At 34.6% G+C, this 11315-nt stretch overlaps 1 protein-coding gene across 6 annotated transcripts; it reads left to right on the top strand.

Annotated features, from left to right (window-relative positions):
* Nucleotides 1-533: 533 nt before the first annotated feature.
* On the top strand, nt 534-9962 carry LOC111471306 (exocyst complex component EXO70A1-like). Of its 6 annotated transcripts, none has more exons than XR_002715177.1 (13): nt 534-844; nt 1130-1225; nt 3047-3252; nt 4461-4703; nt 5164-5302; nt 5400-5612; nt 6146-6351; nt 6968-7165; nt 7245-7344; nt 8238-8476; nt 8555-8716; nt 9485-9685; nt 9946-9962. XR_002715177.1 is itself a non-coding variant. In XM_023117032.1 (12 exons), the coding sequence occupies exons 1-11, from the start codon at nt 686-688 to the stop codon at nt 8673-8675; spliced, it is 1920 nt and encodes a 639-aa protein (XP_022972800.1). In that variant the 5' UTR covers nt 534-685; the 3' UTR covers nt 8676-8716; nt 9485-9774. The 6 variants fall into 6 exon arrangements, 3 of the variants coding, with proteins under 3 accessions (XP_022972800.1, XP_022972802.1, XP_022972803.1); XR_002715176.1 differs by lacking the exon at nt 9946-9962 and adding an exon at nt 9809-9926; XR_002715178.1 differs by lacking the exon at nt 9946-9962 and having other exon boundaries at nt 9485-9511; nt 9614-9774.
* Nucleotides 9963-11315: the final 1353 nt, after the last annotated feature.

Raw genomic sequence — 11315 nt, forward strand, 5'->3', positions numbered from 1 at the left:
TTAATATATTTTTTAATCGACCCTTAAATTTAAAGAGCTTAAGTCGGAGAAAATATAGGAGCAAAAGAAAAAAAATATATATATTATTTTCATCCATTATTATATATATATATAATTAATTAATTAATTAATTTACCATCATTTAACGAGGTTTGGAAGCAATTAAAAATATATAACTTAATGTAAATTAAATTAAATAATTTCATTTAGATATTTTCTATTGTAATTTGTATGGCCATAGTATTGTGGGTTAGTTTGAAAAGATTAGAAAAACAAATGGCTAAAAGTACAAATTGGAATACTTTAAGGGTCGAATTCGAAATAAAAACATGAAAGAAATTTGTTAAGCATAAAATTGAAGGGTAAATTTGATATAATCTAAAAATTGGAGGATTAAACTTGTAAATTAATATATCTGGTTTATTTTAGTTAATTTTTCTAAGGTACGGAAGATTTTCTCCCGGCAAATTTTCGCAGTCTTGTTTCAAATGGGGGCCCAAATTCAGACAACCAATGGCTTTTCGTAACTACTTTCCTTGTTCGTCCCTGCATTTCCACGGGAGACCTGAAAACGGCGAAAAAGGCCACCGAGGCTGGTTGAATTTCTGATTACGCATCTGAATTTTCTTCTTTTCTCCCCTACCGGACGCATTGGGGGAGAAATCCCGAGCAGATTCCATCTCCAATGGGGGCTCAAAAGGCGATGAAAGTTCTGAGCGAGAGAGCCGCACTTGTCCGAGAGTCGCTGCAGAAGAGTCAGGTTGTAACGGAGAGCATGGTCTCCATTCTTGGCTCCTTCGATCACCGTCTCTCCGCTCTCGAAACAGCTATGCGACCTACTCAGGTGCTTTTTCTTGTTCTGTTGCTTAGCTTGAAGAATTTTGAAATGCATTGATCAGATACATTTAATGAGCGAATTTCTTCATATGATGCGTAATGTGTGTGAATTTGTGTCGTTTTTATGATCCTGCTGTCTATTTGTTGTTACTTATGAGATCTGCTCGATGATGCGATGTACGTTTGATTGATTTTAAGGAAACATGACAATTGCTGTTATTGTTATCTGCGCTTGTGTTTTCATTTTCTTTTAATTATTTATACTTTTGTGATCTTGTTTTTGACGCGATAGATCAGAACTCATTCAATTCGGAGGGCGCATGAGAATATCGACAAGACATTGAAGTATGCAGAAAGTATGCTAGCTCAGTTTGATCTTACACGCAAGGTTGATATCTCTTACCTTCTCTTTCTTGCTTGCTTATTAATCATTTTGTGGAAAGAAGAGGCACGGCTTTTAATTTGCTGCTTGTTGTTTATATTATATGCGTCCTGCAGCAAGTGTAGTAAGTTGAAATAAGATGCATCATCCCCAATCCACGTTCGTAATTCATGCCTCGCTACTGATTGGATTTGATTTGACTTAGGTTTTGTGTTGAAATTATTTTTGTTTTACTTGGTGGATTCTTGCGTTTTGGAAATTTATATGAAATTGGAATCATAGCAGTAGCATTTCAGGGTGACTTCACGTCTCAGATTGTTTGGGTAGGAGACTGAACGGTGATGAAATCTTAAAAGTTTCCATTTGCATCATCTGGACAGTTCTCTTCACCCTATCCCTCTTTGATTCAATTTCACTAAGTCTACACTTTGGAAGCCCAAATCATATCACTAATATAATCACCTGGAGATAAGAAGATGCCATCATGCTAGAGGCACACGTTGGACGAAAATAGTAGGAACTTCTTTAGATCTTTATTGTTAACATGGTGGGACGCAAAAGATGTAATTGAAGCAGTTGTGCGTCCTTCTCTTGTTCACACGGAGCCATGTATTTACCCTTGTCTGGTGCTGTAGGACTGTTCTCCTCCGGCTTCATCCCAAACAGAATTGGAGAAAGATCAGTCTTTGTTTCTATTGCTTTATTTCTTTCGTATCATACTATAGTGGGTTGGCAGCTGCTGTGCCTGGTGATAAATCCTAATTGTGTGCACCAAGGCGTAGGGACGAAAGGAAAAAGTAGCTGCCAATTAGTTGGCTTGGGCCGTGCATTGCTATGTTGATAGTAGTGTTTTCACTTCTAAACAACAAGCCCCTCGATCGCCTCAAGGAAAGAGACGACAGAAAATCTAGCCTTTTGAGAGAAGCGAGGCTATTAGAATCGATGCATTAAAAAAATAACGAGAAAATTACATTTTTCATTGTTAAGGTTCGACCTTAAATTACATTCGTATCTGATTTCTTTTTAATTTCTCTGTCAGCTTTTCCTTCTCTTTTCCCTTCCTCTCCTCTCTATTTTTCCTTTAAATATGAACCTTACATAGATTTGTATCTCTCTCGTCTTCCCTATCTTCTCTAACGACGTCGTTCCTTCGGTAGTAAAGACTCGCGACGACAACTTCTTACGGCGACTACGAGCATCCGGATGGTGACCCACGTTTAACATCGGTGACCCGAGTCAACTCACGTATGGAAAGCCACCAAATCAACTCACAAAACCAATGTCGTACAACATTGGGTCCTCCATAACTTTTATCCTTTGTCAGCGTTGTAAACGCGAGTTACGGCAAGACCCTCTTGGAAATCGAAGGGTCTCTCTCAATTTCGGAACAGATCTGGGACAGTTTTTCTTTATGTGGAGAAGAGCGGAAGAAAGGATGAGAAAGAGGAAGAGGAAGAGGAAGAAGAAGAAAAAAGAAAGAAGATGAAAAAGAAAATTACAGTAGTTGGTGGCCATTGATGTGAGGAAGGAGAGGAAGTAGAAGAATGGGGAAGGGAAGAGAGGGAAAGAGAAAAAAAAAATGTCAAAAAGTACTTTTATTTAAGAAAAAGTATATTCTTTTCTAAAATATTTAAAAATAGGTTTGACGTCAATTTACACCGAGTAATTATCGAGGAATTGACGGATGGACCAAAACGCAAAATTCTCTTTGGGAGTTATTTCTTTGGCTCCATATTTTCTTCTTTGAAAGCTATTATTGTCACCATTTTCAGTTTATACAACATGATTTTCTGTGTGCGTTGACATTGTTTCAATTGAAAAATGTAGGCCGAGGCTAAAATACTCAGGGGGCCACATGAGGACTTGGAAATGTACTTGGAAGCAATTAGTCAACTTCGAAGCGCTAATCGCTACTTTACTGGGAACAAAATTTTCCGAAGTAACGAAGCTATTCTTACCCATACAAGCAACTTGCTTGCTAAAGCCATTTCAAAGCTGGAAGATGAGTTCAGACAGCTTTTAACAAATTACAGGTTTGTTTTTCTATTTTTTATGCTTTTAGTGGATAACTGTACATTGTTCACTGTTGTAACATTTTTTTAAATTTTTTATAATATTTGATTTGTTTTTCTTCAAGTAATCACCAATTTAAATAGACTTTATTCTTTCTGTACTTAGAGCTATTCTTGTTCAGTTCGAGGCTTGAAAAGTTTGTTCGTGACAGAAAGGTTATAACAGATGTTTGCCTCCTCTTCTCTGACTTAAAGTAATAATCGCCTTGTGGACTAATGCTTGGTTAACATTCTTAACAATGCTTTTATTTTTCTCGGAGTTGTGGTCTCATAAAATAGATGTTCATTTTTTATATTTCTATTAGAATGAAGATTCATTCTTTATTGATTTATTCTATCGATTAAATTCATATTGTTTATTGCTACTCTTTTTCATTTGGGAATTTAAATCTTATCTACTGAAATTACGAGTGAAAATAAGAACTCTTCTCCGGTTAGTAGTATGAAGTCGGCGGACAAAAGAGCATGAATTGATGTGAGAAAATGCTAGGACTCCAAACCCAGAAGAAAAAAAAAAAACATGATACTAAATATATTGTAATATCCAAGAAAAAAATTACTATATAATCATAGCTTTTGGAGAGGGTTGTCTCTCTTCCAGGTCCCACACTGAACAATCCACTAAATGGTCCACATCCGCTCCTTTTGAGGTTCCTAATACCCCTTATTTATAACCGAGGCACCTAATTACCACTATTTCCTTACCACTAGCATACTAATATTCACTGCATGTCTCTAACTATTACTCTCACATTAAACCTTAGTTAAAAATAAATGTAAGAAAAAAAAAACATGTTAGCTAGAGGATCTTACTTGTTGAAACTTTTACCCATGATGAATGTGGTTTTAATGAGCATCTCGTTTATTCCTTGGGGGAAAGGAAGAGGGAGGAAATAGGAATCAAAGGACTCCTTGCTATGGTCACCTTAATCCACCCTTAACATTTTATAATTATATTCCATCTTCAGGCTGTTACATTGAGCTTACAAAATTATGTTATTCATATTTGCTGCCATCCTGTCATAATTAGACCTGTATAAAAGCTAGGTTCTCGCTGACTTTTGACAATTGGCAAAGCCATTCTCTTAATAATACTTAAAAATTTTGTACTGCACTGTACTCTTAATTTATATACAAGAACAATGAGTGTGGACCTTATCAAATTGTAGTAAGCCAGTGGAACCCGATCGTCTTTTCGATTGCCTCCCCAACTCCTTGCGTCCATCTTCAGCATCTTCGCAGCAAGGTGATGGTGGTAGCAAACATAATTCTGACAATCACAACAAAAGCTTAGAGGCTTCCATCTTCATTCCCCCAACTCTTATTCCTCCCAGGGTTCTTCCATTGTTGCATGATTTGGCCCAACAAATGATTATGGCTGGCCATCAGCAGCAAGTCTATAGAATATACAGGTATCACCTTTTTTATAGCTTTCTGATGGTGTTTGACTAATTAGCATTTTGAGTACTAGTTTATGCAATACGAGGATTGTTTCTCCTGTAACTTTCTCTTCTAAGAAAGACTTGCCTTTTCCTTTGTGTAATATGCAAGTTGTAGGTTTCTAGATTTCGAATAGAATATGTTATTTAATACGGTCTTCTTGATACTAAATTGCTGACTACCTACTCGAAATTCTGATACGTTACATGTCTATAGACTAAGTCATGAAATGTTGAGTACTGGTTGTGAATGAGTCAGCCTATCGCCGTTTATTGTTCCAATATGCTCATCGTTATGCTTGGGGAAACTTATTTTATTAACGAAGGCATGATAAAATGTTTAAACAGCGTTTTGATGCTTCTTATGCGTCTTACTTTCTTATTCAGCCCTTCAAAATATGGATCAATGGAATAAATTACTTCTTTTGATCAGGGAGACTCGCGCTGCAGTTTTAGAACAGAGTCTTAGGAAATTAGGTGTTGAGAGGCTTAGCAAGGATGATGTCCAGAAAATGCAGTGGGAGGCCCTTGAAGCTAAGATTGGGAACTGGATACATTACGTGCGCATTGCTGTAAGGATATGCCATATCTGGTTGTGGCTATTTAATATTTTTATTCTGCAGTCCTATTTTAATTGTTTTCCCAACTTTTCGATACTGCTTGAAAAAGGTCAAACTGCTGTTTACTGGGGAAAGGAAAATCTGTGATCAAATATTTGATAGTGCAGACGCTCTCGTGGATCAATGCTTCGCAGATGTGACATCAAACAGTGTGTCAATGCTACTAAGTTTTGGAGACGCAATTGCCAAAAGCAAGAGATCTCCAGAAAAATTGTTTGTTCTTCTAGACATGTTTGAAATAATGCGAGAACTGCAATCTGAGGTACAACTTTATCCGTTTGTATTTTTCTTTTGTCAAAGTTTAATTCGAACTGGAGAAATGGATGACACCTTGTGACCTCTCTTTCAAATGCCTAGACCGTAAGCAATTAACTTTTTCTTCCAAATATGGGACGTTACTTCTAATATTTTCAAGTTTATGATGTTTCGGTTTATGTCTATATTTATACTTACATCTGCAGTCGGTCTAAGGAGCGAAACATTTGGATTTCCTTTAAATCTTCTCTAATCTTATAAAATGCCCAAATTATCCTCTTTATATTTATTATATATTTAAAATTAGAAACTATCCTCATAAACTTTCAATTCCCTCTCTAGAATCTTCGTGAGAACTATTGGAATTTGAATATCGGTGACTTATTAAATACTGAATTTGCTAGAGTAAATCGATGTTACTTAGATTTTTATGCTTCTGTATGTGAGAAGACCAAAAACATGATTCCACAAGTGCAACTTGCTAACACTATTATGTACTCTTTTTCCTTTTATTTTCGTTTGACGGTGTGCTAAGAGCAGATTGAAACACTTTTTGGAAGTAAAGCATGCATTGAAATGCGTGATTCTGCATTGAGCTTAACACAACGCCTTGCCGAGACAGCTCAAGAGACTTTTGTTGATTTTGAAGAAGCGGTAGAAAAAGATGCCACAAAAACTGCTGTTCTTGATGGGACTGTTCATCCCTTGACCAGTTATGTGATAAACTACGTGAAGTTTTTATTTGAGTAAGTTATACTTTCTGTGGCTTCCACTTCAATATTTCTCGTCATAGTTTTTTCCCAAAAAAAACTGTGACCCACACCCCTGACATACCATACAACAACTCCTGCATTATATCTTCTCCAAGATGTTGTTTGTAAGTACATGCTCTTACTCATTCATCTTAACATTTTATGTTATTATCTCAAACTACTGCCTATTTTTTCTGCTCTAAAAATATTTTGTTTTTAATTCATAGATGATCTCCAAAAAGACTTCTCTGGCTCTCTTTTTCTCCGTTTTTTTCCCACCCTTCTTATTGTTGGGTCCTTCGAACATAAGAAATGATTTTTGATACAATGAAATTCCTTCAATCACTCTCTTATTTTATGCTCTCCGTGAACGATGTATTTTCTTAATCTACGTCCTCAAAATGCAGGGGATTGGAGAGTGTTTTTGGTTACTGCTTATGTTCAGTTACCACAATTTTTTAAAATTATTAATATTTTATAAATCCATCCTTATGGCTGGTTCCCAATTTTTCATATGATCTCCTGAAGTTGTCTATGCATTGTTTTTATATCCTATTCCTGCCCTATAGCTACAAAACTATGTTTCTCATAAACAACATAAAATGTACAGCTACAAATCTACTTTGAAGCAACTATTCCAAGATTTCGAGGCTGTTGATCCAGATGCTCAGTTAGCAGTGATAACTACAAGAATTACGCAGGCACTTCAGACTAATCTTGACGGAAAATCTAAGCAATATAAGGATCCTGCATTAACTCAATTATTTCTGATGAACAATATTCACTATATAGTGAGATCTGTCCGTAGGTGCGTCGTATATTTGGCTTGTATGTCAAAAGATTAGGATCTATCATATTTGTAATAGTTTGTTCTATTGAGTTTTCAGATCGGAGGCAAAGGATTTGTTGGGTGATGACTGGGTGCAGATACATCGAAGGATTGTGCAGCAGCATGCAAATCAATACAAGAGGATTTCTTGGGCCAAGGTTTGGTTCACTCAACTCTTTCTAAGGGAATTCTCTCTCAATCTCCTCATTATTGAGTCTATTTCAGCACTCAAATTGTTGCCCCTGAGTTCATAACTGTTATGACCCGTTGCCTAAATATGTTAAAAACTTTTCTTCTTATATTACAAGTGTTCATGTGAAATGGATACATCTTTCAATCTTTAACTTCTAGTTTTTCTCTTCTAATGCTGACCATAGGTCAGTCTAAGAGCAAAAGTTAAGAGGAAGTCCTATCCTTACTGGCAATGGCATTTCGTCTGTGAAGTGTATGGTATGATCTTTATAATGTCAAGGTTGGCATCATGAAAAAGCCGGTTATTTTTCATGGCACAACTGAATTGGTTTTCTTGACAAAAAGAATTGTAATTCTTATTATTTATTCAACTATGTGCATCTTCTTTACTAAGAGAAAAAAAGAAGGAAAAATAAAATTTTGTGTTTGATTAGCCTCAGAACCTTCTTGTTTAAGGATTTCATTGGCATATTCTATCATACCTTTTTAAGCAATTCATTGAGGTATCGGTCTGTTGATTTCCCTTGGTAATCAAAATAATTGTGCTCCAATCGGCCAATATTTCACTATATTCTTCACTTTTCCTTTGAACATCGTCTGGAGCGCTCATAAATATGATCTCTCTCATTTACATTAGCTTGGGTCAAATAACGATCACAGCTCACATTTTTCATTGTACGATATCATTTCATAATGTCGAAGGGAACCTTTAAATGCCAATTATGAAACTTTTCTAGGGAATGTGGAGATTATGGATAACATATTAGCCTTTTCTCTCAGTATTCGCTATCTAAGTTCTTAGAAAACCAAGAGCTTAGTTGGAAGGTCAGCATACTAAGGTCTTTGTTCCTGTTAGCAGATTTTGCAGTGCCTCACCGTTCAGGCCTCAGGCAGTGGTGGTGCTTCGGCAGATGCAACCTGTGGACTCTCAAAAGCTATGGTGAAAGATAGGTTTAAGACTTTCAATATCCAATTTGAGGAGCTTCATCAACGGCAGTCTCAATGGACAGTTCCTGACAGTGAGTTGCGGGAGTCATTGAGGTTGGCAGTCGCTGAAGTATTATTGCCTGCTTACCGATCCTTCATCAAGCGTTTCGGGCACGTCCTCATTACTTAACTTTAAATTTTTTTAAAAAAAATTAACATATAAAATTGCATGTATTGCTTATGCAACAGGCCTATGGTTGACAATGGGAAAACTGGTCTTCAAAGAAGCATCAAATATACACCTGAGGATCTTGAGCGTATGCTAAATGAATTCTTTGAGGGCAAGACATTCAGTGAACAAAAGCGCTAGGAGCGTCTCAAAATGCTCTGTACATGGACAAGTTAGAGCAGGTACTTCCCCGTTCTCCCTTATTCTTCTCTTCTCTACAATCTGTATCATTAGATTCTTTCATCCATTTGTGGATATTTTCCATATTTACATGCTCCTAGTGCAGTTTCCAGCAACATGATAAGTCCTCCCTGCTGCAGGCACCCAGATTTTTTCTTCATGGTCTCATTGTGTATTTGTCAATTTGCTTTCTCGAGCTTATCTTTAACTTCTAGCATATAGTAGTATATAGGAAAATACAACCCTCTACAATGGTATATGATATTGTCCACTTTGAGCATAAACTCTCATGGTTTTGCTTTGGGCTTCTCCAAAATGCCTCGTACCGGAGATATATTTCTTAGTTATAAACTTATGATCATTCCCTAAATTAGCCAACGTGGGACTTCCTCCTAACAATCCTCGACTAGAATTTTTCAAACCCATATTAGAATTAATAATTTATGTCAATGTAGAAGAAAAATCCAAACGCATGAGCTTGGCCGCACTTTCTCCAGGCCTCTTGTACTAAAGGGACAAAAACTTCCAAGTTTTATAGTATGGCTGAAGGTTATGAAAGACTTGTAGCATCAGACTAAATAAGATATTATGATGCATCTCCCTCTCTGCTATGCAGAACTGTAAACTTTCAATGGATCCTATCCAATATGCTTGGTCATTTTCAATTCTAGATCATAGTAGTATGCAATGCTTTTGCTAATATTTTCATGTAAAAACAAAACGCCAAATTTCCACTAAAACTTTCCTCTCCATACTTGTCCTTCTGGCAGGAAGAACTTTTCTATTTGTTCCTACGAGTAAGGATTAAGAGGCGGCGTCTATGCACGATTTGGGCTTTCTTTCCCTTCTCCTTGTAGTATTCATTTTATTTATTAATTGTTAATATGATTTTGCCAAAGAGCCATTAAAACCACATGAGGAGGCCATGGCTGGCTTTGGTGCGCACCTTAACCACTTAAACGTACACCAAGGTATGTATTTTTTATCATTTATATGGAATTTTCCTTGTATTTGGAAGAACAAACGTAGATTAAATTAAGCCTTCCTTCTGGTTGGTCCCTCCGATGATTCTTTGATGCACCCCAATTGTTTAGGTAGTACAAGAGGGAAGGAATTTTATGACTCCTCAAGCATAGAGGAATGTGAAAGAAAATGTGACTATTCGATTGTATTTATTCCAAAGTGATTTTGATCATTCTAAAATTATTCCAAAATATGTTCTTGATATAAGTTTGTAGGTTTTAGAAATGATTGAAGACGCCATGGACATGACGGTCTTATTTCATACCCATTGTTTTATTGGCTTTACTTTTATCTTCCAAAATAGTTCATGTTAATAGAGATGTGTATTTCATTTATTTTTCCGTGATATTCTCTTTAATTAACCACTTTGGTCACAACCATACAAATCTATTTATTTAAAAATATAATCCGTTTTGGAAATGTTGAATTGTTGAAAATGGAGGTAAGCCCATAATTATTGAATATGTATGATTAATTGTATATTTTACGATGGTATTTTATAATGGAAAATAATTATTGAATTAAGATATCCAGCCGCATTTAATAATTACTAAAGACAATTTAATGAAATGTGTATTTATTGTAAATTCAATAAATAATTATTATTTGTTTTGTGTGCAACAAAATGGAGATTCTTTTTGTTTAATAAATTTGTGACGGCTCATCCTCAATTTTTTTTTTTTTCTATTTTGCCATTTTCTTCCTTGTAATTATCCAATATTGAGAATTTCTAAACCCTCCAAAGGTTTCGCTTTTTCAACCTTTATCAGAAACAAACGGCGCCGTTTCGAAGGAAGGACAACTCGGCTTTATTAATCCATTTATTTGAGGGGTTTTAAAAGTATGCATATTTTTTTTTTATGGTTGAGAATAATATCCATTTATTTGAGGGGTTTTAAAAGTATCCATATTTTTTTTTTATGGTTGAGAATAATATCTCGAGAATATACTTTGCAATTTTTTATGATAATAAATGTTTTTTTTTTCCTTCTTTTATATTGTATTAGTTTTGTATAATTAAGATGCATTAATTAATAAACTCTTCAACAACTCGATGTATAATTTTAATTTAATAAATAATTAAAAATTTTAAATATTTTGTAATGATTTTTAATTAAATAAATAGATTTAATAGATCTACCGTTAGTTTCAATTACATCAATTTAGTATATTTTACAAATAGATGAATTGATCTATTAATTTTTTCTCATATACTTATTAAATGTAGCTATTTTTCAATTTTCACTCATTTTAACAAAATAAAAAATGTAAATTTTCATAAACTCCCTGCCTCATAATCTAAGATTTTTAAAATTTTAAACTTTTAAAATTTAAAATTTTTCATTCCATAAATTAGCTGATGAATAGTTTTTTTTCATAAATTTCAAAGAAAATAGTTTTTTAAACAAAATTTTAAAATAAAATTGATTAAAAGATAAAAATTACCAAGGTTAAGGTTAAGTTTATAATAACTAGTTTATATTACAATTTGATAAAATTAAAAGTTTAATATAGAAATTGATACAACAGTAAAATTTGATTTTTTTTTTCCATTTTATAAATGAAACTTTGTTGAAT

The sequence above is a fragment of the Cucurbita maxima genome, unplaced genomic scaffold, assembly GCF_002738345.1.
Source record: "Cucurbita maxima cultivar Rimu unplaced genomic scaffold, Cmax_1.0 Cma_Scf00049, whole genome shotgun sequence".
Lineage (NCBI taxonomy): Eukaryota > Viridiplantae > Streptophyta > Magnoliopsida > Cucurbitales > Cucurbitaceae > Cucurbita > Cucurbita maxima.

Excerpts from the sequence above, each read along its gene's own strand:
- LOC111471306 (XM_023117032.1), top strand. The coding sequence starts at position 686 with ATGGGGGCTCAAAAGGCGATGAAAGTTCTGAGCGAGAGAGCCGCACTT. Across the intron at positions 4,704-5,163 it reads CAAGTCTATAGAATATACAG|GGAGACTCGCGCTGCAGTTT; the intron begins GTATCACCTTTT and ends TCTTTTGATCAG. Across the intron at positions 6,352-6,967 it reads TACGTGAAGTTTTTATTTGA|CTACAAATCTACTTTGAAGC; the intron begins GTAAGTTATACT and ends TAAAATGTACAG.